This window comes from Copadichromis virginalis, linkage group LG11, assembly GCF_057382275.1.
Source record: "Copadichromis virginalis isolate Kocher_CV1m ecotype Utaka linkage group LG11, C_Virginalis_male_GT1.1, whole genome shotgun sequence".
NCBI lineage: Eukaryota > Metazoa > Chordata > Actinopteri > Cichliformes > Cichlidae > Copadichromis > Copadichromis virginalis.
The window spans coordinates 29,356,944-29,379,526 of record NC_140628.1 but is presented as its reverse complement, the minus strand read 5'-3'; the positions used below and the strand labels follow the sequence as shown (position 1 = coordinate 29,379,526).

The 22,583-nt window shown below is 40.8% G+C and overlaps 3 protein-coding genes across 6 annotated transcripts; 2 read left to right on the top strand and 1 right to left on the bottom strand.

Annotated features, from left to right (window-relative positions):
- Window positions 1-949: 949 nt before the first annotated feature.
- Window positions 950-16,556, top strand: gnl2 (G protein nucleolar 2). 2 transcript variants are annotated; one of them, XM_085471902.1, is made up of 16 exons: window positions 950-1,106; window positions 6,465-6,549; window positions 6,649-6,743; window positions 6,948-7,087; window positions 9,781-9,965; window positions 10,076-10,142; window positions 10,223-10,381; window positions 10,479-10,592; window positions 12,206-12,334; window positions 12,982-13,086; window positions 13,542-13,700; window positions 14,510-14,617; window positions 14,711-15,192; window positions 15,566-15,648; window positions 15,883-15,962; window positions 16,119-16,556. In XM_085471902.1, exons 1-16 carry the CDS (start codon window positions 965-967, stop codon window positions 16,254-16,256), a joined length of 2,271 nt encoding a protein of 756 aa, XP_085328028.1. In that variant the 5' UTR covers window positions 950-964; the 3' UTR covers window positions 16,257-16,556. The 2 variants fall into 2 exon arrangements, with proteins under 2 accessions (XP_085328028.1, XP_085328029.1); XM_085471903.1 differs by lacking the exon at window positions 950-1,106 and adding an exon at window positions 5,556-5,836.
- dnali1 (dynein, axonemal, light intermediate chain 1) lies at window positions 16,296-18,226 on the bottom strand. The gene is made up of 6 exons (XM_085471908.1): window positions 18,133-18,226; window positions 17,720-17,856; window positions 17,482-17,651; window positions 17,202-17,380; window positions 16,783-16,947; window positions 16,296-16,696 (listed from the first exon to the last, which is right to left on the bottom strand). The coding sequence occupies exons 1-6, from the start codon at window positions 18,211-18,213 to the stop codon at window positions 16,661-16,663; spliced, it is 768 nt and encodes a 255-aa protein (XP_085328034.1). The 5' UTR covers window positions 18,214-18,226; the 3' UTR covers window positions 16,296-16,660.
- Window positions 18,227-18,321: 95 nt separating this feature from the next.
- snip1 (Smad nuclear interacting protein) lies at window positions 18,322-21,383 on the top strand. 3 transcript variants are annotated; one of them, XM_085471906.1, is made up of 5 exons: window positions 18,322-18,384; window positions 18,839-19,036; window positions 19,238-19,364; window positions 19,719-20,260; window positions 20,451-21,383. In XM_085471906.1, the coding sequence occupies exons 2-5, from the start codon at window positions 18,876-18,878 to the stop codon at window positions 20,701-20,703; spliced, it is 1,083 nt and encodes a 360-aa protein (XP_085328032.1). In that variant the 5' UTR covers window positions 18,322-18,384; window positions 18,839-18,875; the 3' UTR covers window positions 20,704-21,383. The 3 variants fall into 3 exon arrangements, with proteins under 3 accessions (XP_085328032.1, XP_085328033.1, XP_085328030.1); XM_085471907.1 differs by lacking the exon at window positions 18,322-18,384 and adding an exon at window positions 18,395-18,740; XM_085471904.1 differs by lacking the exon at window positions 18,322-18,384 and having other exon boundaries at window positions 18,395-19,036.
- The last annotated feature ends 1,200 nt before the right edge of the window (window positions 21,384-22,583 follow it).

Here is a 22,583-nt window from a genome sequence, read left to right as displayed (position 1 = left end):
TCCAGTTTTTGTTTTGCCCATTCTGCAAATTCTGTGTGCCGATCTGGGTCATCCTCGTTGAGATGCTGCAGTAGCTGGAGTTTGTATGGGTGCCATTTGTGAGTAGCTAATATCCGCTGAAGGCATGTTTGACTTAATGCCACTCTCCAGTGACATGAGGCGAGTGCTACGCTGTGGGCTCTTGCTGAATGAAGCTAGGACAGCCACTGATGTTTCTTCATTAGTGACAGTTTTCTTGCGTCCACATTTTGGCAAATCCAACACTGAACCAGTTTCACGAAACTTAGCAAGCAGTTTGCTAACTGTAGCATTGGAGATGGGTGGTCTCGTAGGGTGTCTTGCATTGAAATCTGCTGCAATGACCCGGTTACTGCGTTCACCAGATATCAACACAATTTCGATCCGCTCCTCACGTGTTAACCTCTTCGACATGTCAATGGCTGTGAACAAAGAGAAACTTGTAAATAACTCATGAAAGAATAAAGTTACGTTGAAACCAAGCACACCATTGTTTTTCTTGTGACATTACCAATAAGTTTGATGTGTCACATGGCCCTCTTCCTATTGAAAAAACAAAAGTTGTATCCAAGATGGCCGACTTCTAAATGGCCACCATGGTCACCACCCATCTTGAGGAGTTTGCCCCCTCACATATACTAATGTGCCACAAACAGGACTTTAATATCACCAACCATTCCCATGTTATTACGCTGTATCCATATAAATGGCCCACCCTGTACTTCAACAGACGCCCTCTGCAGGTAGACAGTTAGTAGCTGTCCACGGACTGACAACGCGTTACCACCGCAGAACCATAATTTCCCTCCAGGCTTTACTTACAGCCAATGGCTGTGTCCCAATTCAGGGTCTGCACGCTTCAAGTACGCATTTTAAGTGTGATTACGTCACCGCCACGCGACGACGGCTGTCCCAATTCGAAGTGTACTTCAAATGCATACTCCAAATGCGCCGTCGATTTCCCCAAATATCAAGCGTGGTCCGTGCACGCTTCGTGGTCCCATATATCCCACAATTCACAGCGCGGCGGTGGGTGTGGATAATTTTGCCGCAAAATACGGCAGAAGGGAGCGGCCGAAGAGTGAACTGTAAGTACTCAATATGACGTCACTTATTTATGTGCGAATGTTTAATAATGAAGAACATTAAAACATTGCTGTTGGCCACATGTCGGCAAAGTTATGTGACATTAGTGATGTTTGTACTTTCAGCCTCTACACACACACACACATATATATATATATATTAGAGATGGACCGATCCGATATTACGTATCGGTATCGGTCCGATACTGACCTAAATTACTGGATCGGATATCGGAGAAAAATAAAAAATGTAATCCGATCCATTAAATATCACGAAAGCACCTCACAAAACTTGCAACACGCCGTAACTCACCTCAGAACGTTAGCAGTCGGAGCAGTAGGCATCACGTGATAGAGCAGCTGTGGCATGCGGGACCTGTCGGTGGTCTGGATAGCATGTGGAGCTTCACTAGCAACCTGGCATTTCATCTCCGACAAAGTTATCCCCGAGAGAAGTAAAGCAAGTGTGTAAGTCCATCTCTGAATGTTTGTAAAGCATTCCCACGTTAAGCTTAACAAGCGACTGCCTCTCGCTCTCCGGCTGCTACTTCAATCGTGAAACTGATCAGCTGATCGGCTTTTCTGTCGCGACTCCGTCTCTCTTGTTTGTTTTTGGCCCACTTTGCACCAGAAAGAGGAAACCAGCGGCTGAACAACAGCAGCACGTTTAAGCTTGATAAGCTGTTGTTAGAATTTATTTAATATTACTTTCTACACCAGGATCTTTTTCTACGTAGCTGACGCTGGTAACTGTGCAGGGGCGGATCTAGCAAAGTTTAGCCAGGGGGGCCGATAGGGCATTAACATGAAAAGGGGGCACAAAGACAGACTTTTCTTTCTTATTCTCATTTAAAATGTCTAGCTTTTAATAAATAATTATCTGACACCCAAAGTTTTAATTTGATGTAAAATGAATAGAAGTCAATTACTGTATATAGTGACTATTAAGTCTAATATATATACCCTAGTAAGCTATAGTACTTTTTACTTTGGGAAGGTACCATCTGTGCAGTCTGCAATTTTGTTGAAGAAAGATGTTGAATCTATTTAATATTTCTTGAAAAATAATTGATTTCTGTGCATTTTTTTTCACACTGCATCAAATTAAGGTTGATTACGTCGATTAAGCATCATGAGGTGGCGCGTGAGGGGTGGTTCTCTATTTTTTATTTATTTATGTTGTTGCTGGGAGTTGGAACCCTGTTAGTTAGGTTGCTTAATATTTACGCTAAGTACTCTTTAAAATACCAGAATAGGGAGGATGGTGTAGGTTTAAGTTTATTAGATTGATCAGTATTGCTGAACTATGAAATATTTTTTTTGTATACAGGTATAACAGAATAGCTTTAGTGTAGTTGTTGTTTTAAACTTGAGTATGAACTTATACAAAATGCAGCAAGATATTTAAAAAACAGTTTTGTTGATTAAAAAACACTATATCGGATTCATATCGGTATCGGCAGATATCCAAATTTATGATATCGGTATCGGTATCGGACATAAAAAAGTGGTATCGTGCCATCTCTAATATATATATATATAAAACACCCAGCACGCCCCTGCGGGCGGTTTATCCTTCAAGCTCGGGTCCTCTACCAGAGGCCTGGGAGCTTGAGGGTCCTGCGCAGTATCTTAGCTGTTCCCAGGACTGCGCTCTTCTGGACAGAGATCTCCGATGTTATTCCCGCGTCCGCGTCAGGTGTTGAGGAACCAGGGCACCCTGACGAAAAGTGGGCTACTGGAACAAGAAGGCATCGGTGGGCAAGAGACGAAAACAGGGCGTTGTTGGAATGCTACTATGCAAGTAACCCCGGCGGAAGGGGCTACATGAATAGGATGAGGGACCTATGGATTCTTCGATACCCAACATCCACAATGACGGCGAAACAACTAGTAGCTCAGTGTTCCAACATTCGAAAGAAGGGACTGCTCTCACAGCTAGAGATTGACGAGGTACAACACAAATGCTACGGCAAGGAGGAGTCAGGACGCCAGGTCAGGGGGGAGATATCATCACCCCCACCCGAGATTGGGTACATAGCCCCAAGTGCGATAGGAGAAGGATCGTTGAGTGCGAGAGGAACTGACCTGAAAAATAGGATCATGGCCAAGCTTGAAACCTGGATCCCGCGTAGCCGGTTACCAAGATTACGTGAAGTTCCCTCAGAAGGTCTGCTAGATGATGTTAATGCAGCACTACGGGCAATACCTACAACCACGATTACCGACACTAACAAGCTGATCTACAATACGGCAACAGTGATCAGTGAGATGCTTGGCTACAAGTTGAACAGCGACAAGGGGCAGTACCCTCCATGGAGAAGGAGGCTAGAGGGCAAGATCAAAGTAGCACGGAGGGAGGTTAGCCAACTAACGGAGTTGCAGAAAGGTGCGACAAATAAGGTGCCTAAGAAATACAGCAAGCTGTCCATACCTGAGGCCTTGGAAACTGCCAAGCAAAGACTCACAGCCTTGGCCAGCCGCTTGAGGAGGTACACCAGAGAGATAGAAGGCAGGAGAATAAACCAGCTGTTCTCCACAGAACCAGCAAAGGTGTACTCTCAGTGGCAAGGGAACAATAAGAGAACAGCACCACCAAGGCTGGAGACGGAGCAATACTGGAAGAGCATATGGGAGAAGGATGCAACCCATAACGGCAATGCTCAGTGGCTAGAGGATCTGAGGGCTGACCACAGCGACCTCCCTGAACAGGGTCCAGTAACCATCACAGTGGCAGATATCCAAGAAAGGGTCTCCAGTATGAAGAGTTGGACAGCACCAGGGCCCGACATGGTTCACGCCTACTGGCTGAAGAAGCTGACTGCACTCCACGAGCGTCTGGCAGCACAAATGAACCAGCTGCTAGTTAACGAGAGACACCCGGAATGGCTAACCGAAGGCCGGACGGTCCTGATCCCCAAGGACCCCAAGAAGGGACCGGTCCCCTCCAACTACCGACCAATAACCTGCCTCAGTACTACATGGAAGCTCCTGTCAGGCATCATATCGGCTAAGATGAACAGGCACATGGGTCAATACATGAGCGGGACACAGAAAGGAATTGGCAAGAATACCAGAGGCGCAAAACACCAGCTACTGGTAGACAGAACAATCAGCCGAGACTGCAAGACCAGACTGACCAACCTGTGCACTGCCTGAAATCCTACCAGTGGCTGGACAAAGCTGGACTGAAAGACAGCACAGAGGCACTAATCATGGCAGCACAAGAACAAGCTCTGAGCACAAGATCCATAGAGGCTGGGGTCTATCACACCAGGCAAGACCCCAGGTGCAGGCTGTGTAAAGATGCCCCAGAGACAATCCAGCACATAACAGCAGGGTGCAAGATGCTAGCAGGCAAGGCATACATGGAACGCCATAACCAAGTGGCCGGCATAGTGTACAGGAACATCTGTGCCGAGTATAACCTGGAAGTCCCGAGGTCAAAATGGGAGATGCCCCCAAGGGTGGTGGAGAATGACCGAGCTAAGATCCTGTGGGACTTCCAGATACAGACGGACAAAATGGTGGTGGCTAACCAACCGGACATAGTGGTGGTAGACAAACAGAAGAAGATGGCCGTAGTGATCGATGTAGCGGTTCCGAATGACAGCAATATCAGGAAGAAGGAACACGAGAAGCTGGAGAAATACCAAGGGCTCAGAGAAGAGCTCGAGAGGATGTGGAGGGTGAAGGTAACGGTGGTCCCCGTGGTAATCGGAGCACTAGGTGCGGTGACTCCCAAGCTAGGCGAGTGGCTCCAGCAGATCCCAGGAACAACATCGGAGATCTCTGTCCAGAAGAGCGCAGTCCTGGGAACAGCTAAGATACTGCGCAGGACCCTCAAGCTCCCAGGCCTCTGGTAGAGGACCCGAGCTTGAAGGATAAACCGCCCGCAGGGGCGTGCTGGGTGTTTTTTATATATATATATATATATATATATATATATATATATATAAGATAAGATAACCTTTATTAGTCCCACACGTGGGAAATGTGTTTTTTATATATATATATATATATATATATATATCTGACAATACTATAATATTGGCCATATTATATTTACATTACCACAGTGAGATGACTTTAGTCTCATGAACAACAAGAGCTAATTGTTATTTACTAACTACTCTTGAACTGACTGTTCAGTACAGAAATGAAGCCCAACAATCATGTTTTACAGTCCCGTAGTCTCAGCCTCAGATACTCAACTAATCAAAGTTATGTCATGACAAAAATGAATGACCAAATGACCAACAAAACATTTTTCTCCTTCATTTATGTCATACTATCTCGCGTTTCTCGCGGTTAGTATCATGGTTGCTAGGCAACCTGAACAGCGCGACGAAGGCCAGACCGTCCCATTTCACAAGACTCTCACTTCCGCACTTCTCGTACTTATAGTACGCACCGTACGTAGTACGCGTAGTGCGCGTACTTCAAGCGTGCAGACCCTGAATTGGGACACAGCCTAAGTACGCACGCAGGAGCTTTCTGATTGGTTCTCACCTCCGTCGCTCTATTGATGATGTCCTTCCTGTTCACCCTAAGAACACGTGTAGGGTGTACATTTTCGAGCTGAGGGGAATAACGGCAACAAAACATCGCCGTTCAGACACCTTCGTATTTTTTTTCTGTGGAAGGCTTTACCGAGTAAGAGGGCAACATGGTGAAGACACGGTACAAGGGGAAAAGCTCAATAAACCCCTCAACATCCAGCAGCAACCCCGGTGAGCTAACTCTCCCATTAGCCAAACTGCTTGTTTACAGCTAATGCTAATTGTTGCTAGTCATTGTCAGAGAAAGTCATATTTGCGTTATTTTAGATAATAATAGCGTTGCGTATCAAAATAAGACTTCACAGCGGTGTGATGAATCTAAAACTTAACTTACACTGTTGCGTACTGTAGGAAGATATAGCCTTTTAAGTTTTGTCGTGTCAAACACCTGTTTTATGAAAGTTAAACATATTTACGGTAAAATCTGAGCTGCAATCTTGGGGTGGAAAATGATGCTCCTTTAAAAATGAACGTGTACGGTGTGTCTGGTTAGTAGTCATAACTAGCAATGCAGTATATCTTGATAGGAATTATAAAGTTACGTGTTTGTATAAGCTGTTAACAGCACTATACCGGCACCTTACACTGAAACCCAGTCATTTGTTCAGCACATTTAAAACTGTTTAAGGTAATAAAACATGAATGTTGTTGCACGGTCCTTAAAAAAAAAATCAGAGGCCTTAGTTGATTATAAATATGGTATTTCCCTTGCAATAAATTGACTAACAAGTAAGTGCATTGTAATAACATGTGGGTTTCGTTAATGAGCCGTTAAAGTAAACATAAATTTATTCGACAGATCGAGCCAAAGGTGCTGGTGGAAACAACATGAGGGACCGAGCCACTATCAAGCGCCTGAATATGTACAGACAAAAACAAAGATGGTAAGCAAATATTTTTCTTTTCTTTTTTATTGATATAGTTTACTGTTACAATGTAACGTAAGTGATGTGTCAAGAATTAGAGAGATCTTTTGTCCACAGTGATAGCCGTGGAAAAGTCGTCAAACCTTTACAGTACCAGTCCACAGTAGCTCCGGGAACTGTTGCCAGAGTTGAACCTAACATCAAATGGTTTGGTGAGAAATGTCTTTACTGTTGTGTATGTTATAGTGTATACTGTAAATTAATTAAATTGGAGGTAATACCATTTGCTCATATGTTGCTCTTGTTTGAAATATTGTCAGTTGAATTTGTAAAAATAAAATGTTCACTACAATAATACCATATCATTTTTATTCTTATTATATGACTATCCCATATTTCTATACTCTGTATTTAAGCAAATACCCGTGTGATCAAGCAGTCATCCCTCCAGAAATTCCAGGAGGAGATGGAGGCAGTAAAGAAGGATCCATATCGTGTGGTGATGAGACAAAGCAAATTGCCTATGTCCCTTTTGCACGATAGAGTCAAAGCCCATGTGAGTATAAAGGCTTTAAAGCTTATTCTTGTAAGATTTTTATTATATATGTATGTATTGTTATGAACAGTCACCACCAACACACTGAAATTAAAATGAAGCAGTTGAGATGTGTTTGAATTGCAGAGGTGACATCTTAATTCAAGGAGTTTAACAAAAAATATTGAATTTGTTGTTTAGGAATTACATGTATTTTTATCCATAGTCTTCCATTTTCAGAGGCTCAGAAAAAATAAATAATAATAACTGGATGTGAAACGCTGTCAGGTATAGACCTAACTGTATAATTAAAATGCAAACCTTGGGATCTAAACATGATAACAAAATAATAGCAAAACAACAAATTGTGCCAACAAGGGTAAAAAACAAAAACAAGAGATTTAAAAGAGGACACACAGTTTGCTTGCCTGAGATGTCTAACCATGGCATTACTGGGCGTAGGGACCCAGACAACAAAGGCCAACTACTGCAGTAAGAAAACACAAGTAAGCCTTCCAGGATCTCTAACAGCAGCACATGGGGAGTTAGGTGGTTCCAGCTGTGGTGTGGAGGCGAGTCTTTATCGGCTACCTCAGAATTTTAATAAAGGTCAGCAAGGATGGATGTAATATATCACTTTTCCAAGTATGTGTTAATAGCCTGGCAAAATAAAGTGCATTGCATTGATAACAGTATAATGGCAGCATTTATTAAGCTTGCTTTCTCAGAGTTTTACAGGCAACTTCTTAATTGCCTCTTGGGGGTGAATAAAGTCTTCTGATTCTGATTCTGAAACTGCAGATGCCAGGGAGTGTACTTCATCTGACACTGCTTTCTATTTCCGTGTGGATGGAGTGTACCTGAAAGTCGGCACAGAGCCTGTGACAAAATTAATGTTTAAAGAACAAGGCCGCAGAAGAAAGGAATAACTTAATATTAGATAGCTGTCTTTGCAAGTAAGGCTGTTTGGTCAGCTGAGAATGTAAGGAGTCTAAAAATAACTTAGACATTGCATTATTTCAAACATTAATAAGCAACGCACCCTCAATAAAAGAGAAACTAATAATGTGGTTCGTGCTGAGGCTAAAAGGATAAGTTTCCATGGATTTGAAGTAAATCAGCTGCAGGGTATTTTGGGGTATCCTATTTTTATTTCAGCGAAGCAGGCAGACATCAAAGGTAAAGGGCTACATGTGGGGGGGGGGGGGGGGGAAATCAACCGAAACTGCTCTAGCAAACACACTTCTTCACGTTACTTTATAAGATGTTGTGGTCTGGTGTATCTTCTGATACAGTAGCTGACTGGGGCAGTCGTAGTGATGCATAGTAAAAACGGGATTTAAACACCCCCCCCCCCCCCCCCCAAAGAAGAAATAAATAAATAAAAATAAAATCAAAGATTATGTTATTAATAAATAAAGTATGTGATTTAAAGTGTTCTGTAAGCTTAAATATAAATAGCTCTTTGCACATGGGTCTAAACTTGCTTACGACAGTGGGATTAAGAGAGTGATTCTTTTAAAGGGGTTAACAAGTGGCATGTTTAAAATTTGAGTAGGAAATAACCAGTAAGTGGAATGCGTTTAATAATGACTAAAGTAAGTAATGCAGATAAAGATCATAGCTATTTTCGTCTGTGTGAGTAAACTCTTTCTTGAGGCTTCATGAGGTGAGACGAATAAGAGGACTCACTTTAATCCTCATACAATTTTTCCTCTGCCCTACTGTGAACCTGAATGTACTGGCTTACGCTAGGCATGAGAGAGCTGCCTTCATCCAGACTTGGATTTTTTTTCCCTTCAACATAACCAACACAGTTCTAAATAAAATCCAGTTCTTGTTCTTGTGCCATGTGCTATAGTCCCTTATGAAGTTGAGGCATTTCTTAGAGTGTGAAAGAGTTCAAAATAATCTCTTAATTCATGACCGGGTTACCAGAAGATGACCTTTTATTATTTTTATTAATATTACAATTATGTAACTAAATGGCACAGAAGTGCTAGTAAAGTATGAAAGTGCTCTGTAATCTTAATGTATGATCACTGAATGACCAGTGGAATGATATTGCTCCAAAAGGCAGACAAATTAAGCAAGAGCCAGTGGTTCAGTCAGAAAAATGTGTTTTCAAACAACCAGAGTGCTTTGTAGGACCTCTTGGCAGATAGTTGAGGTGACCTGAGGCTGTAAACAGTGTTGTTTCTGACTAACCTGCTCCTCCACCCCTCGTGGCAGTTTTGCAATAGAGGTATGGCGTGTGTTTTAAGATCGCTGGAACACTTAATCAGCACTGGCATAGTCTTTGCTGTTTCACTGGCTTTGTCGCATATTTGGGTGTTCTGTTTAATATATTCATTTATTGTGTGTTTCTGACTGAAACTGTTGGAGAGCTGTTTGTGACTGTATCACAAACTGTGTTTTAACATTGGAAAAAAAAGAGCTTTATGTTTCCTCTCTGCTTAAATACAGCATGATAATTTTAATTTAAATGGATTTTGTAGTCCAGCTTCAACATCTGGATCCTTTAAGTGTGTTGTTCATGCTGGAAAGAACAAAGTCCAAACTTAATAAAACCACAGTCATAATTCTATCTGATTTTGTAAATAAATGATATAAGGTCCTGCTGTAAGTATATTGCTGGCAGAGCTATTCACTGTTAATATAAAAACTTTTTTTTTTTTTTTATCACAAAATGTTCTATCTTTCTATAATTGCAGAACTCTAAGGTTCACATTCTAGACACGGAGGGTTTTGAGAACACTTTTGGACCTAAGGCTCAAAGGAAGAGGCCCAGTCTTGTTGTGGGCGATGTCAAGGACCTTGTAGAGCAAGCTGAGGCCTCAGCCCTAAGTTATAATGCAGAAAATGACAAAGACCTGGTTACCGAGGACACAGGGGTCCGGTAAGAATTTTCTTTTTGTTTCTTCTTTCTTTGTTTTTTTTGTTTTTAAATGCATTTTTAAATGCATTTAAAGTGTCGTTAAATCCCTGCTACTTTTTTATTCACTAAAGGGCGGAAGCACGTGAGGAGATTTTCAAAAAGGGTCAGTCCAAGAGAATCTGGGGAGAACTTTACAAGGTATCGTCTCCACCTTGTGTAGTATGTTAGTGCAGTAAAGTGTTGTGTGGTCATTCTCGAGTCCTCTTTTATTTTTACAGGTGATTGACTCATCTGATGTCATCATCCAAGTGCTGGATGCCCGAGATCCTATGGGAACACGGTCTAAGAGCATTGAAACGTATCTAAAGAAAGAGAAATCCTGGAAACATCTGATCTTTGTTCTAAACAAGTGTGACCTTGTGCCCACCTGGGTCACGGTAAGATATTTACAGCACACCCCCCTGGTTTCCTGTATGACTGGTTGTAGTTGCTTTTCTTAGTATTAAACTTGGTCTCTGCTCATTGTTAAACCAGAAACGTTGGGTGGCTGTTCTGTCTCAAGAATATCCCACTTTGGCTTTCCACGCCAGCCTCACAAACTCATTTGGTAAGGGCTCTCTCATCCAGCTGCTCAGGCAGTTTGGCAAGGTAAGAAATGCTTTTTGTTCGAAATGCAAAAACTTTCACAAATAAAATATTTGAGTTGTTTTATTATATAGAGTTTTAAAAAATACATTTATCATCATGTTGTTGTGCAAGATAATAGATTTGTCAACTGGTAGTAATTTGTAACAACTTAATGTGTATATAGCTGTGAACACAATATCTGATGCTTAATTAGGTTAGCTGGGACACTGTAGGCATTTAATGAGCAGTATTTAATGTGTTAATGTTAGAATCACAAACATTGGAATAAACATATCTGTTTGATGACAAGCTACATTGATTTGTCAATTGTGCGATATTATTGTTTTGCATCATATTTCCTTTCGATTTTTAAACACTTTACTAAACTGTAAAATATGCTTTTAGGTCTTTAAGTAGTTTACATTGACACAATATATTAATTTAGCTGCAGTAAACCACCACAGTGGAGTTTCAATCAAGCTGTAACTGAAGATTGACAGGCTGTCTGCTTTAAATCAAGGGGTTTACCAAAAGTATTGCATTAACTTTTTATAAATCACATCCATATACAGTCCCCCATTTTCAGAGGCTCAAATGTAATTGGCTAATTGACTGAAAGGTAGTTTCATGGTTAGGTGAGTCCCGTTCCTTTGTTATTCCATGACAAATTAAACAGATAACTTATTCGGATCATTTACAACAAGGTACAAACCACTGGTTACAAACATTAAAAGGGCAGGTTAGACCATATCAGAGGACATGTGAAAGAGTCTCCGCAGTTCTGGAAAACAAATCACTGAAAACCGAGATGAACGTTTATCAGAGTAATGGATAGAGAAAAGTATAGAGAAGGAGAGAAACAGCGCATGAGCTGATTAATCCCACATTATATTTCAAACATAGTAGAAGCAATGTCATAACATAGACATGTATGGCTGCCAGTGGACATGGACCACTTGTGTTTACTGATGATGTGACTGCTGATATAAGTAGCAAAATGAATTTGCACTTCACTGCGCAAATGGATAATGATCCAAAACATACTGCAAAAGAAACCCAAGAGATTCTCAAGGCAAATCAATGGAATATTCTTCACTGGCCAAGACAGTCACCTGATCTCAACCCAACATGAACATGCTTTTGAGTTACAGAAGACAAAACTGAAGCTGTTTTTCAAAAGAGGGCAGCAGCTGAAGACAGCTGCAGTAAAGGCCTGGTACACCATGTGAAAGAAGGACATGCAGCATCTGGTGATGTCCATTAGTTCTAGACTTCAGGCTGTCTTTCTGAGGTTACTTTTCAGCTTCTGAAAATGGGGAACTGTGTATAAAAATGGCAGTAATTCCTGAACATTTAACTCGGTGCATTTTTGTTAAACCACTTGAATTAAAGCTGAAATGAAGCACTTTTTTTTATCCACTGTGGTGGTCTACAGAGGCTAAACTACAAAGAATGCTTCATTGTCCCAAAACTGTGCTGTGTTCCACACAGTTACAACCATAACATTAGATTATGTATTGCCCTGACTGCCCTGGCAGCATACTTGAGAAAAGCTTGAAAGAGACAACAGAGGAATTACATCCCTTCAAAGAGGACAGACAAAGACTTCCTGACTTTATTTTTCCCTCACGCAGCTCCACACAGACAAAAAACAAATAAGTGTGGGTTTCATCGGATATCCAAATGTTGGAAAAAGCTCGATCATCAACACTCTGAGGTCAAAGAAGGTTTGCAATGTTGCACCCCTCGCTGGAGAAACGAAGGTAAAATCAATGTATCGTATTAACTATACAGTAGTTAGGTTCACATGATTATATTTTGGGTTTAGTCAAAGTCCCGTTGCTGCTTAATGTTGATGGCTTCAATAACAGAAGCAGTCTACCCTCTGTTTTTAAAAATATAACTGAAAAACTAAGTGGAGAGTAAAAGAGTAAAAACAACCATTTTTTATCCTTCATTTCCTCTCTCTTCATCTGTTTATCCTTTTTGGAAACAAATGAAGGGTTGAAACCTTGGCGTACAAAGACCGGTCAAGGGGAAAGTCAGGGGAAAATGGCTTTACCTTTAGAGCCAAAATTGTAAGCTTGGACTGTAACTGAGCAGTTTTTCTGCACACCTATCCAGTGACTCTCATAGGCCTGTGGCCAGCAGTGCTTTATTTCCCACCTTGTGTTTTATTCTCAGCACATACTCAGCAATTACGAAAGCCAAACAAGGTTATGATCCGTAGCACTTTCATAGATCACGTACATTTTGCTTTCCCACTTATAATTCTTTCAGCAGTTTTTCCTTGTTTTAAGATTTTATATCAAATGATACCAACAAGGTGAAATGTGTTTCTCATCGTTTGTGAAACAGAATTTCATGGACCACACATACAGCGTTAATCTTTCTCTCTCTTTTGTTTAAGGTGTGGCAGTACATCACTTTGATGAGGCGCATCTTCCTCATTGACTGCCCTGGTGTTGTCTACCCCTCAGAAGACAGTGAATCTGATATTGTTTTGAAAGGAGTAGTAAGTCTGTTTTTTAAAGTTTATTCCAATTGATTTTTTTTTTTTTATTAATTAATTTGAGTTTTTTTAATGTCTGCCACTGCAGTATAATAAGAAGGGTGAATTTATTTGGACTTCCCATAAAACTAGGAAAAACAATAACATCTGAAAATCTAAGCACAGATCCGAGAAATGGTGTCCTGGTAACTTAGTATAATTCACCGAACTGTTAATGTTGTATTTTTAACAGTCTCGAGGATTCGGGGAATAACGAACTGAGACTTTAAAGTGGTTTGGGCTTCATAATACTAATACCCAACTGTTTTTAAAAATGTCTTTATCTGCTCTATTTCTGATCCTCGGGATCCTTGTGGGGCATCCGAGGTTCAGCATTTCACCCTTAATGTCAGTGTAACTGAAAGGTTGCACGTTCACGTCTTAAAGTACTCATCTTTTTCTTTCCCCTTTTTGCAAAGGTTCAAGTGGAAAAGATCAAGAACCCAGAGGAGCACATCGGTGCAGTACTGGAGCGGGCCAAACCAGAATACATTCAGAAGACCTACCGCATCCCTACTTGGAACTGTGCTGATGACTTTCTTGAGAAACTGGCGTTTCGCACAGGGAAACTTTTGAAGGTTCATTTTCTTATTTAGAGGCTATACTTGAAAACTGCTTTGTATATTTTTTCCAAACATTTGCTTTATAAGTTCTGATGATATAAAAAATATATAATTTTATAGCTACAATGGAGCATTTTAACTCATTGTATGTGTAAGAGGTAATGGTTAAGGTTTATTTTTCAGCTTGGGTATTTATTGTGCTGTTTTTCTAGAAACAAGTGTTTTAATGCCTCTGTGTAGTTTTGTGGGGAAGTTAATGACTGCTGACTTTGCTGCAAAAGCAGGTTTTACAAACATTTTTCCCCTTAAAGTTGTGTTCCTACCAACTTCATTGTTGCACATTTCTCCCATGTATTTGAATTTAGGACTCTCCTTGAGCCTTATGTCTCTCTAAAAATGCTGTACTGTCTTGACATTTTCTCTGAAATATGGCGTAGGCAGAAATCTAGAGAAGGCAGGACTGAAACAAAAACAGCCCTCCCCCCCTGAAGAGCTTGGGTCTTATGTATGTGCTGTGTATGCATTTAAAAAAGTTACATTCACTTCATTCTCCACATAGGACACGATGAGCTCTTATTTACCAGATGGAAACTCTCTGCTTAACTGATTGTACCGCCAAACTTTCTTTCTGCTTGGACTCTCTCCTTTCACTGCCAAATGTTTAAGTCTGAAAATAGAGTCCAGAAGAGCTGCAGGGCTACAGCTGCCTCTGAAACACTAGATATATATATATTTTTTAAATGTATTTATTTATTGCTGCCTACTTCAGCTTTAAATCACTAAGTCTTAAGATGTCTTAGCAATCTCTTCTTGTTTTTGTACAGGGCGGTGAGCCAGATCTCGCCACAGTCTCTAAAATGGTATTGAATGACTGGCAGAGAGGACGTATCCCCTTCTTTGTGAAACCCCCTGGACCTGAAGGAGATCAAGAGGTAAGATTACACTGAATTTCTCTCTAGGGCTTTTTAAGCGCACCAAACTGTGCCCTCAGTGTAAACCTGTTTTTATTGCTGTGTTTTCGCTAGGATGAGAAGCCACTGCCAGTTGCAGGACCGTCGGAGGTAGTAGAGCATGTGCAGAAGGAACAACCAGACAATCCGGACGCCATCTCAGAGGAACGTGAGGAAGAACAGCAGAGACAGAAGGAACAGGTCCAGAAGATTCTGGCTAATGTCAGACAAAACTTTGGCAAAATCAGTGTGGCTCCAGAGTTCAGCGAGGAAGACTTAGTTCCCATGGACATGCCTGATCTGGACATGTCAGATTTTTCTGGCTCTGATGGTGAGGAAGATGAGGGCACAGAGGAAAACGAAGGCAAAGAGGAAGATGCGACAAGCGTTGAACCAGCTGATGAAGTGACTGACATCTCTGAGCCCACAACCTCTCAGACTGAAAAGACAAACGGCAGCAAGAGTTCACGGGAGGTCATACGTGAGCTGGATGTGAAAATCGCCAAGTACAAGCAGTTTCTGGACCGAGCCAAATCCAATCGCTTCTCTGCAATCCGGTCAGTCTGCTCAAGCCCAAACCTCACTCGCATATTTTCTTTGTCTTGTGTACTGCCACCATTGTGTTTCGTCCAGTAACGTAATGTGAAGTTGTCAGACATAGAGATGCCACGCATTTTAGGTGGTCCGTGCTAACCAGCCTTGAAGCTGCTGATGACTAGCAGTGATCATTTTGATGCCATAACGTTTGTGTCTTTTGTGTTCTTTAATGCTTGTGTTGAATTTCAGCACACACTGAAGAACAAAGTCAAGTAACCGCTGTATAGTTAATCTGAGCCTAATTTAATTACTGTTCATTTCAGCTGACCCCAACAGGGATAAACTGTTTGCCTTGTTTTGTAATGATTTACTTTTTTCCATTTCTTTGGACAGGATACCTAAGGCGCTTTCTGACAAAGTGTTCACAGACATCAAGACTAAACAGTCAGCAGCGACTAAGCAAGCACAGAAGAAAGGTAGTCAGTCAGCTTGTTTGTTATGACTTTGTATGGTTCTGGATGTAAAAATAATTTGGGAAAGGCTTTATCAGATGTGGTTAAGGTCCAATAAACCTTCTGCAGTTCCAACAGAATAATCAATTACTGATATTTATCAACTTGATATTTTGCACAAACTTTAGATTTGAATGGGTACGTCAAGTTAACATTCAGGCAGTGACATCAGATCTGTTCATCTTTCTTTGAATTCAGCTCCAAACCAGAGGGGTAAAAAGAGGAAAGCTGAGGAGGGTGAGGACCTGGCCCAGCCGAACAGACTCACGTCTAAACAGGTATGCGGTGTTTGTTCTCTCTGATGTCAAACAGGCCAGATTTCTCTGGTGAATGTTCTTCTTACTGATGTAACATTGGAAATGAAAAGCTCTGGTCTTTTTTAGAAGAAGATTTCACTTTTTTTCCTCTTCTGTTTCTCTTTTCTTTCTCTACAGAGAAGAGCAATGGATCGTGCTCAGAGGACGAAGAAAGTTGGCGTACGTTATTATGAAACTCACAATGTGAAGAACAAGAACAAAAAAATCCCAGCATCAGGCACAGAAGGTCAAAATACCAAGAAATCGAAGCACTAGACTGGAGTTGAATAAAATAAAACACACATGTAAGAAATCTGTATCTAAATTAGCCTGAAGCTATTTTTATTGGGATAAAAAAAGGTTGGCAGAAGGTGGAACACTAAGGTGGTCTTAATCAACTTGATGCCTTATCTTCATGACTGTTGTAACTTTGTCCCCTCAGTGCAGAACTGTATTTGAATGACATTTCATTCATCATATACAAGTGTACTGCTCTCTTGACGTTCAAGAGCAATGTGCAGTAGTTGTTTGAAGTGTACTTGTTATGCCAGAACAATAAAACATTTGTAAATTACACTAAGTTTTTACTTTAATGTATCATTAAGCAATAAGATGAATTACAAGTGAACACAATCTTGTACAGAGAAATGCCAGCTAAGTGTTTGTTTGTTTTTGTTTTTTTACTTCTTTGGTGCAATTATCTCTTCCAGTTGAGCCTGAAAAGAAAAAAGGGGTGGTTAAGAAATCTTTAGACAACACAATCTACAAGAATTATTCTCTGATATGTAATTGAAAAAGTCACCTTAAGCTGTTGGTTGGTTCTCTTTAGGAACTGGATCTCGTCATCGTGCCTCTTTTCCTCTAGCTGTCGCTTTTCAGCTTCTATCTTCTCAACTGTTTCACATTTAGCCTTCTCTTCATTCAGCGCCTTCTTCAGTTCTTGTTTCTCGTTCTCTAGCTCCAAAATCTGCCCGTATAACAACGCATACGTGTGAGTTTGTTATTGATGCAGGGTCAATCCTGTAAAAAGCACTGCAGCCACTGTCATTGTACAGTAACTGTAAAATAGAGAAATTGTGCTCTCTGCTGGACTCCTAGCTAAATGACAGCTGAACTACATGAGTGGCGAAGTAAGTTTCCCAGCATCTATAAATTGCTTAGTATTAAAAATATATATTGTGACCCTGTATTTGTAACTCATAAGGAACCTGATATCCTTACTCTGTTTTTCATATCAGCTTCGCCCTTCTTAGCCTGCAGTGCCTTTCTCATGCCGTAAGCTATGCTGCTTTCATACACGGTCTGGTAGGCAGCAATGGTCATCTGAATCTCATCTCTGACCAGCCACAATAGCATACCCCTCTCAGCGCAGTTGATGGTTACCTGTCTGAGTAATTCATCTCAAAAGAAAAAGAATGACAAAAAAACTTATGTGATTTATTGTATTTATGTGTATTGATTCTACCTTCTATAATCAGCAACATCTCAGCTTCTTCCTTACCAAAACACTGGGAATAGAGCTCCCTGCGGACAGGGCAGATTCCTGTTTCTTTGGCCTGTCTTTGCTGCAGTTTTGTGTTTAGGAGTTCTTCTAGGTGCAACACATCTGCTCTCGTACAAGGTGTACTGGATACTTTCTGCACCCACAGTTGGTTTCCCTCCATCCACTCCCTGTAAGAGGAAAATTTGTAAAGTTCTGAACTTGCTGAAGAACACGCTATGGATAGAAAAAACTCTACCTGGGTGGGAGGATTGAATTGAGGAGCTCCTCATTTTCCTGCTTAGTAGCCTCAGTAGATGCTGATTTTGGTTTAGGAGGTGGTGGAACAGGTGTAGAGTCAATGGGCTGCTGAGGGCTTACTTTCAAAGGGCGTCCCTGTAGTGACAGATGTTTCATAAACTATCAGACAAACATATTATTACCCTGATTTGATTTTTTTAAATGACTGATACATTTTCGTAAATCTATTATAAAATACACCTTACAGAACCACCTTGTAACTGTATGCATGCAAATATATTAGTGGATGTAAGTATAATTGCATTAAGCTTTAATCAGACTCTCGGGATCTTGGATAGCATAACTTTTACATTAATCTCAAATCTATCCCTGAGACTTGTGCCATAAACACGGCTGGCTCGATAAACTCACCTTTGGTGATTTTCTGTCTGTGCTTTTGTTGACCAGAACTGGATTGTCGTATTTCAGCAGCGTGTCAGCTGGAGGAATCATTGTCGTTTACAATAGAGGAATAGAATAAACTTATACAGTAAAACCTGAAACTTCTTGGTCTAGCGTTTAGTTACATAAAGTTCACGCTCATTGTTTGGGTTGTCTTGGCAACAATGTCCGTTACGTTTTAATGTGTGCGAGCGGAATCAGCGCTTAGCTCCAGGAGTACAGGCTAGTGACACTTTTTTTTCAAAAATTCTTTTGAGATAAATGCATTTTTATCAGTATTTTAAAAAATCTATTTAAAAGAGCCAAGTGGGATGTTTGTTTGTTTTTTACTTTTACCACCTTGTGTATCTTTTACTTTTACTATGCCTTTTTTGTTTGTTTTGTGTTTACTGGCTGCATCAAGTAAAAGTAATGTGTGTTAAACGAATATGTAAATAATGAAAGAATGTGCCAGCTTTTTCAATACACTAAATATTTAGGCTGTACAGGAAATAAACTGGCCGGCATCTCATGTCGGAACCAACGTGAGACATGGACACTGGCGGAGCTTAATTCTCGGTGAACCTCGGGAAGCGGAAGTGCGTGATCTCGGCGTAACGGGCGAAGTTTGTTACATGCCGAGGCTTTTGTTTTTTTTGTACATACAGTGGTGTGGTTGAAAATGTATGCTTTTTAGGTTATACAACGGTCGATTTGAGAGAATTATTTTAAGCATGGCCAAAGAGAAGCGACACAGGAGAAGAGAAAGTCCGGAGCGTGAAGCCGAAGTAAAGATAAAGCAGGAGAAACTGAGCCCTGCTAGGCCACAGAGATCACGCCGCTCCAGGTCGAGATCCCCCGGCAACTCCAGTCCACAGAGAGGAGGAACGAGTCGGTGTGTGCACTAAAGTTATCATACCACCTTAATTTTGCCACATGTGTCATATTGATCAACTTGACAACCGTGACAGAGTCAGTTTTTTTGAGTATATCGCTGTAGTACTTACTTGGGCTAGCTACAGCCACTAGTTGCATCTCAACGGTGGGAAATGTCGTGTGAACGGTCGCTTAATACTCTCTTGTGTTCTTCATTTAGGTCACCTGCAAGGACGAGGGACCGTTCACCAGGTAGAAGGGGAACCTCTCCCGCCAGAAGAAGCAGCAGATCTCCGAGAAAAAGGAGAAGCCGTAGTCCTCACCACGGGGATGTCAGAGTAAAGCGGGTGATTAGTTTCAAATTATTGGGAAACATTTTGCAATTCAGCAGCACCACTGGAGTATAAAGTGATCTAGGTGGTATAAAGTACTCATCTGGAATTTACCACACAGAAGCTTGTGTAACCCAAGTGCTAGTCAGATAGTACTAACAGTCTGAGGCAGTCTGTTTTCTGTGTAGAGACCCAACATTGGTCTACAGTTGTCCCATTTTTAATGTTTTTCAGAGGCATCTGGCAGTAATGACAATATATGTCAAACAAACTAGAGCCCACTATTCCATACTGAAGGGTAATGCAGTACAACATAATTAACTACTCAAAAATGTAACTGTGTAAGTATTCTGTAAATATATGTCACAGGAACGGGATGAGCATAGAGCTAGCGGCGACGAGAGAAGAAGAAGAAATGAGCAACCAGAGGACAGACGGAGTAGGTGGGAATCTGATAGGCCACGGGAGAGAGAGCGTGGTGGGGAGAGGCATAGGGAGCGAAATGCTCTTGCCTCTCAACAAGCTGAACGACAGCAGCAAGATGAGAGACGCAGGGAAAATCGCCAGCGACGTGAAGAAAACCAAGAGCGAGACTTGGGGAGGTCAGAAGAAGAGGGTGATGAGGCAAGCGCTGCTCCTGCTGTGAAAGAGAAGCCAAACTTTGAACTTTCAGGGGCACTCACAGAAGACACAAACACATTTCGGGGAGTGGTGATCAAGTACAACGAGCCGCCTGAGGCTCGGATTCCGAAGCGCCGATGGCGACTGTACCCTTTCAAGAATGATGAGGCTCTTCCAGTCATGTACATTCACAGACAGAGTGCCTATTTGTTGGGGCGACAGAGAAGAATTGCTGATATCCCGATTGATCACCCATCCTGCTCCAAGCAACATGCAGTATTCCAGTACAGGTAGGAAGAACAGTCATCAGCACATTTTTATTTATTTTTTTACTCTAGTTTTCTTTTTGTTTGAAAAGCATGCTCGATCTGTGGTGATTACTATTTACTATTGTTGTTGTCCAATATGTTGAATGACTCTTTAGTTGTGATCCCCATTTGCAAATAGATCATGTCCACCATTCTGTCTTCATTTCTACAGACTGGTGGAGTTTACGCGGGCAGATGGCACCACGGGCCGGAGGGTAAAGCCTTACATTATTGACCTTGGCTCTGGCAATGGCACTTATCTGAACAACCAGCGTATCGAGCCCCAGCGGTACTATGAACTCAAAGAAAAAGATGTCATAAAATTTGGCTTCAGCAGCCGTGAATACGTGCTGCTTCACGAGTTCTCAGACACAACCGAGGTAGACGCCAAGCAGGAAGAGGAAGACGAGGGCCTTGATGAGTAAATTGTTCCAAAGTACTTGATTGCCGAAGTTCATTCAGGTTAGATAATATCATCATCAAAAACAACAACAGAAAAAGAACTGTTTCTGCAGGGAATGGAGCAATAAGTTTGAACTGGTAAATGCAGGAACTGATTTAAGTAATGGAACAGGATTTGTTGGTGTATATTGTGTAATTACTGATCTCTTGCTTGAACCTGCCACAGCTGTCTCAAAGAAGACTTTTTCTCAGGTTGTATAATGTCTATGTGATAAGTGACGGATCTTACATCTCACATTGCTCGCATTACATTAAGATGTGCTCAGTGACAGATAAAGATATCTCACCAATCTATAGTTATATATTCTATATTTTTTTTGCACCACAGCACTTAGTGCAAAGCATAGCTAATTGTCTATGTCCATGCTATATGTGTCAGTGTACATTACATTATTGGAATGTGAACTCTAGATTCATGTTTAAAAAGCATTTTTATTGTCAGAGTAAACATTGCAGTATAAGATGTAAGGATATTTCCTTTTCCTTTTTTTGTCTTTGCTTGTAGTGCAGGAAAAATTATTAACGCTGTTGTGTTCCCTCGCACTACTGGAATCTGTATGCACCATTCTTATTTTTGCCCATTCATAGAAGTTCATAGTAAATTTTCATTTTTGTACTGTAAATAAATTTTTGAAGAGTTTTATTGGAGCAAACTGGTGTCCGTTTGTTTCATAAAATGTCCCGTTTTAAGGAGGACAATAGGCACCATAATTATTTAACAAGTGGGTAATACAATTTGTTTATGATAATTTAAGCCTTTTAATTACAGTACTCTCTAATAGTCATCATCATTTATTTATATAGCACTTTTAAAACACACCTGGTAGACCAAAGTGTTGTACAATATAAATATAGTAATAGCAAAAACCAGAAATAGCAATAAAATTAATTTTAAAAAAATGTCAGTCACCCACAGACTTAAAAGCCAGGGAATAAAAATAGGCTTTTAATCTGGACTTAAAAACTGGCACTGATGTAGCTTCTCTAATATGGAGAGGAAGGCTATTCCAAAGCATTGGCGCCGCAACAGAGAACGCTTGGTCTCCTCTAAGCTTTAGCTGTGACTTTGGGACTGAAAGCAACAGTTGCTCAGCTGACCGAAGCAAACGAATAGGGACACGAGGCCTCAACAAATCAGACAAATAAACTTGTCCCTGTCCAACCCCTATTAAAAGAGAATTGCAATAATCCAAATGTGAAGTATCCCTTCATTTCTTTATATTGTGCTAGGAAAATGGGTGCAACAATTTACTGAAAGACATGCAAAAAAAAGTACAGTAAGGCAAAAATAGTTTGTACAGTTCTGTACTATTAAAAGTCGATACTTGATAGAACCGCCTTTATTCCCCAGCACAGCAAAATCTCTTGACACTTCTTTAAGCAGTTTTCTAGGCTTCTTGAAAGACTTCCCTAAGTTTTTCTTTGTATGTTGCCTGCCTTTTGTTCGACAACATTGAGGATCTGGCTCTGGGGAGGCCGATCCATGAGTTTGGGGGGGGGTCACAAGTATACTTGTGACATGTGCAATGACAATAAAGTTGAGTTCTATTCAATTCTATTCATTTTTTAAAAAGTACAGCGTACTTACAAAGTAAGATGTCGAAATGTTGTTTATTTTTCCGCTAAATAACCAGGAAATTACACTGTACTGCTTGTGCTCTACATAGATTACAGTATATTTTTTTCCTTGTTTCCTGGAAAAATTACTCGTTGCTCCCTTATTCTGCTATACCTATCTTTAAATATTTATTTATAATTACTTTCTAATTTCAAATAAAACACGCTGAAATTCCATTTAATCACGGGGAAATTACGCCCTTGGTAGTGTGCCGTATTATAAAGT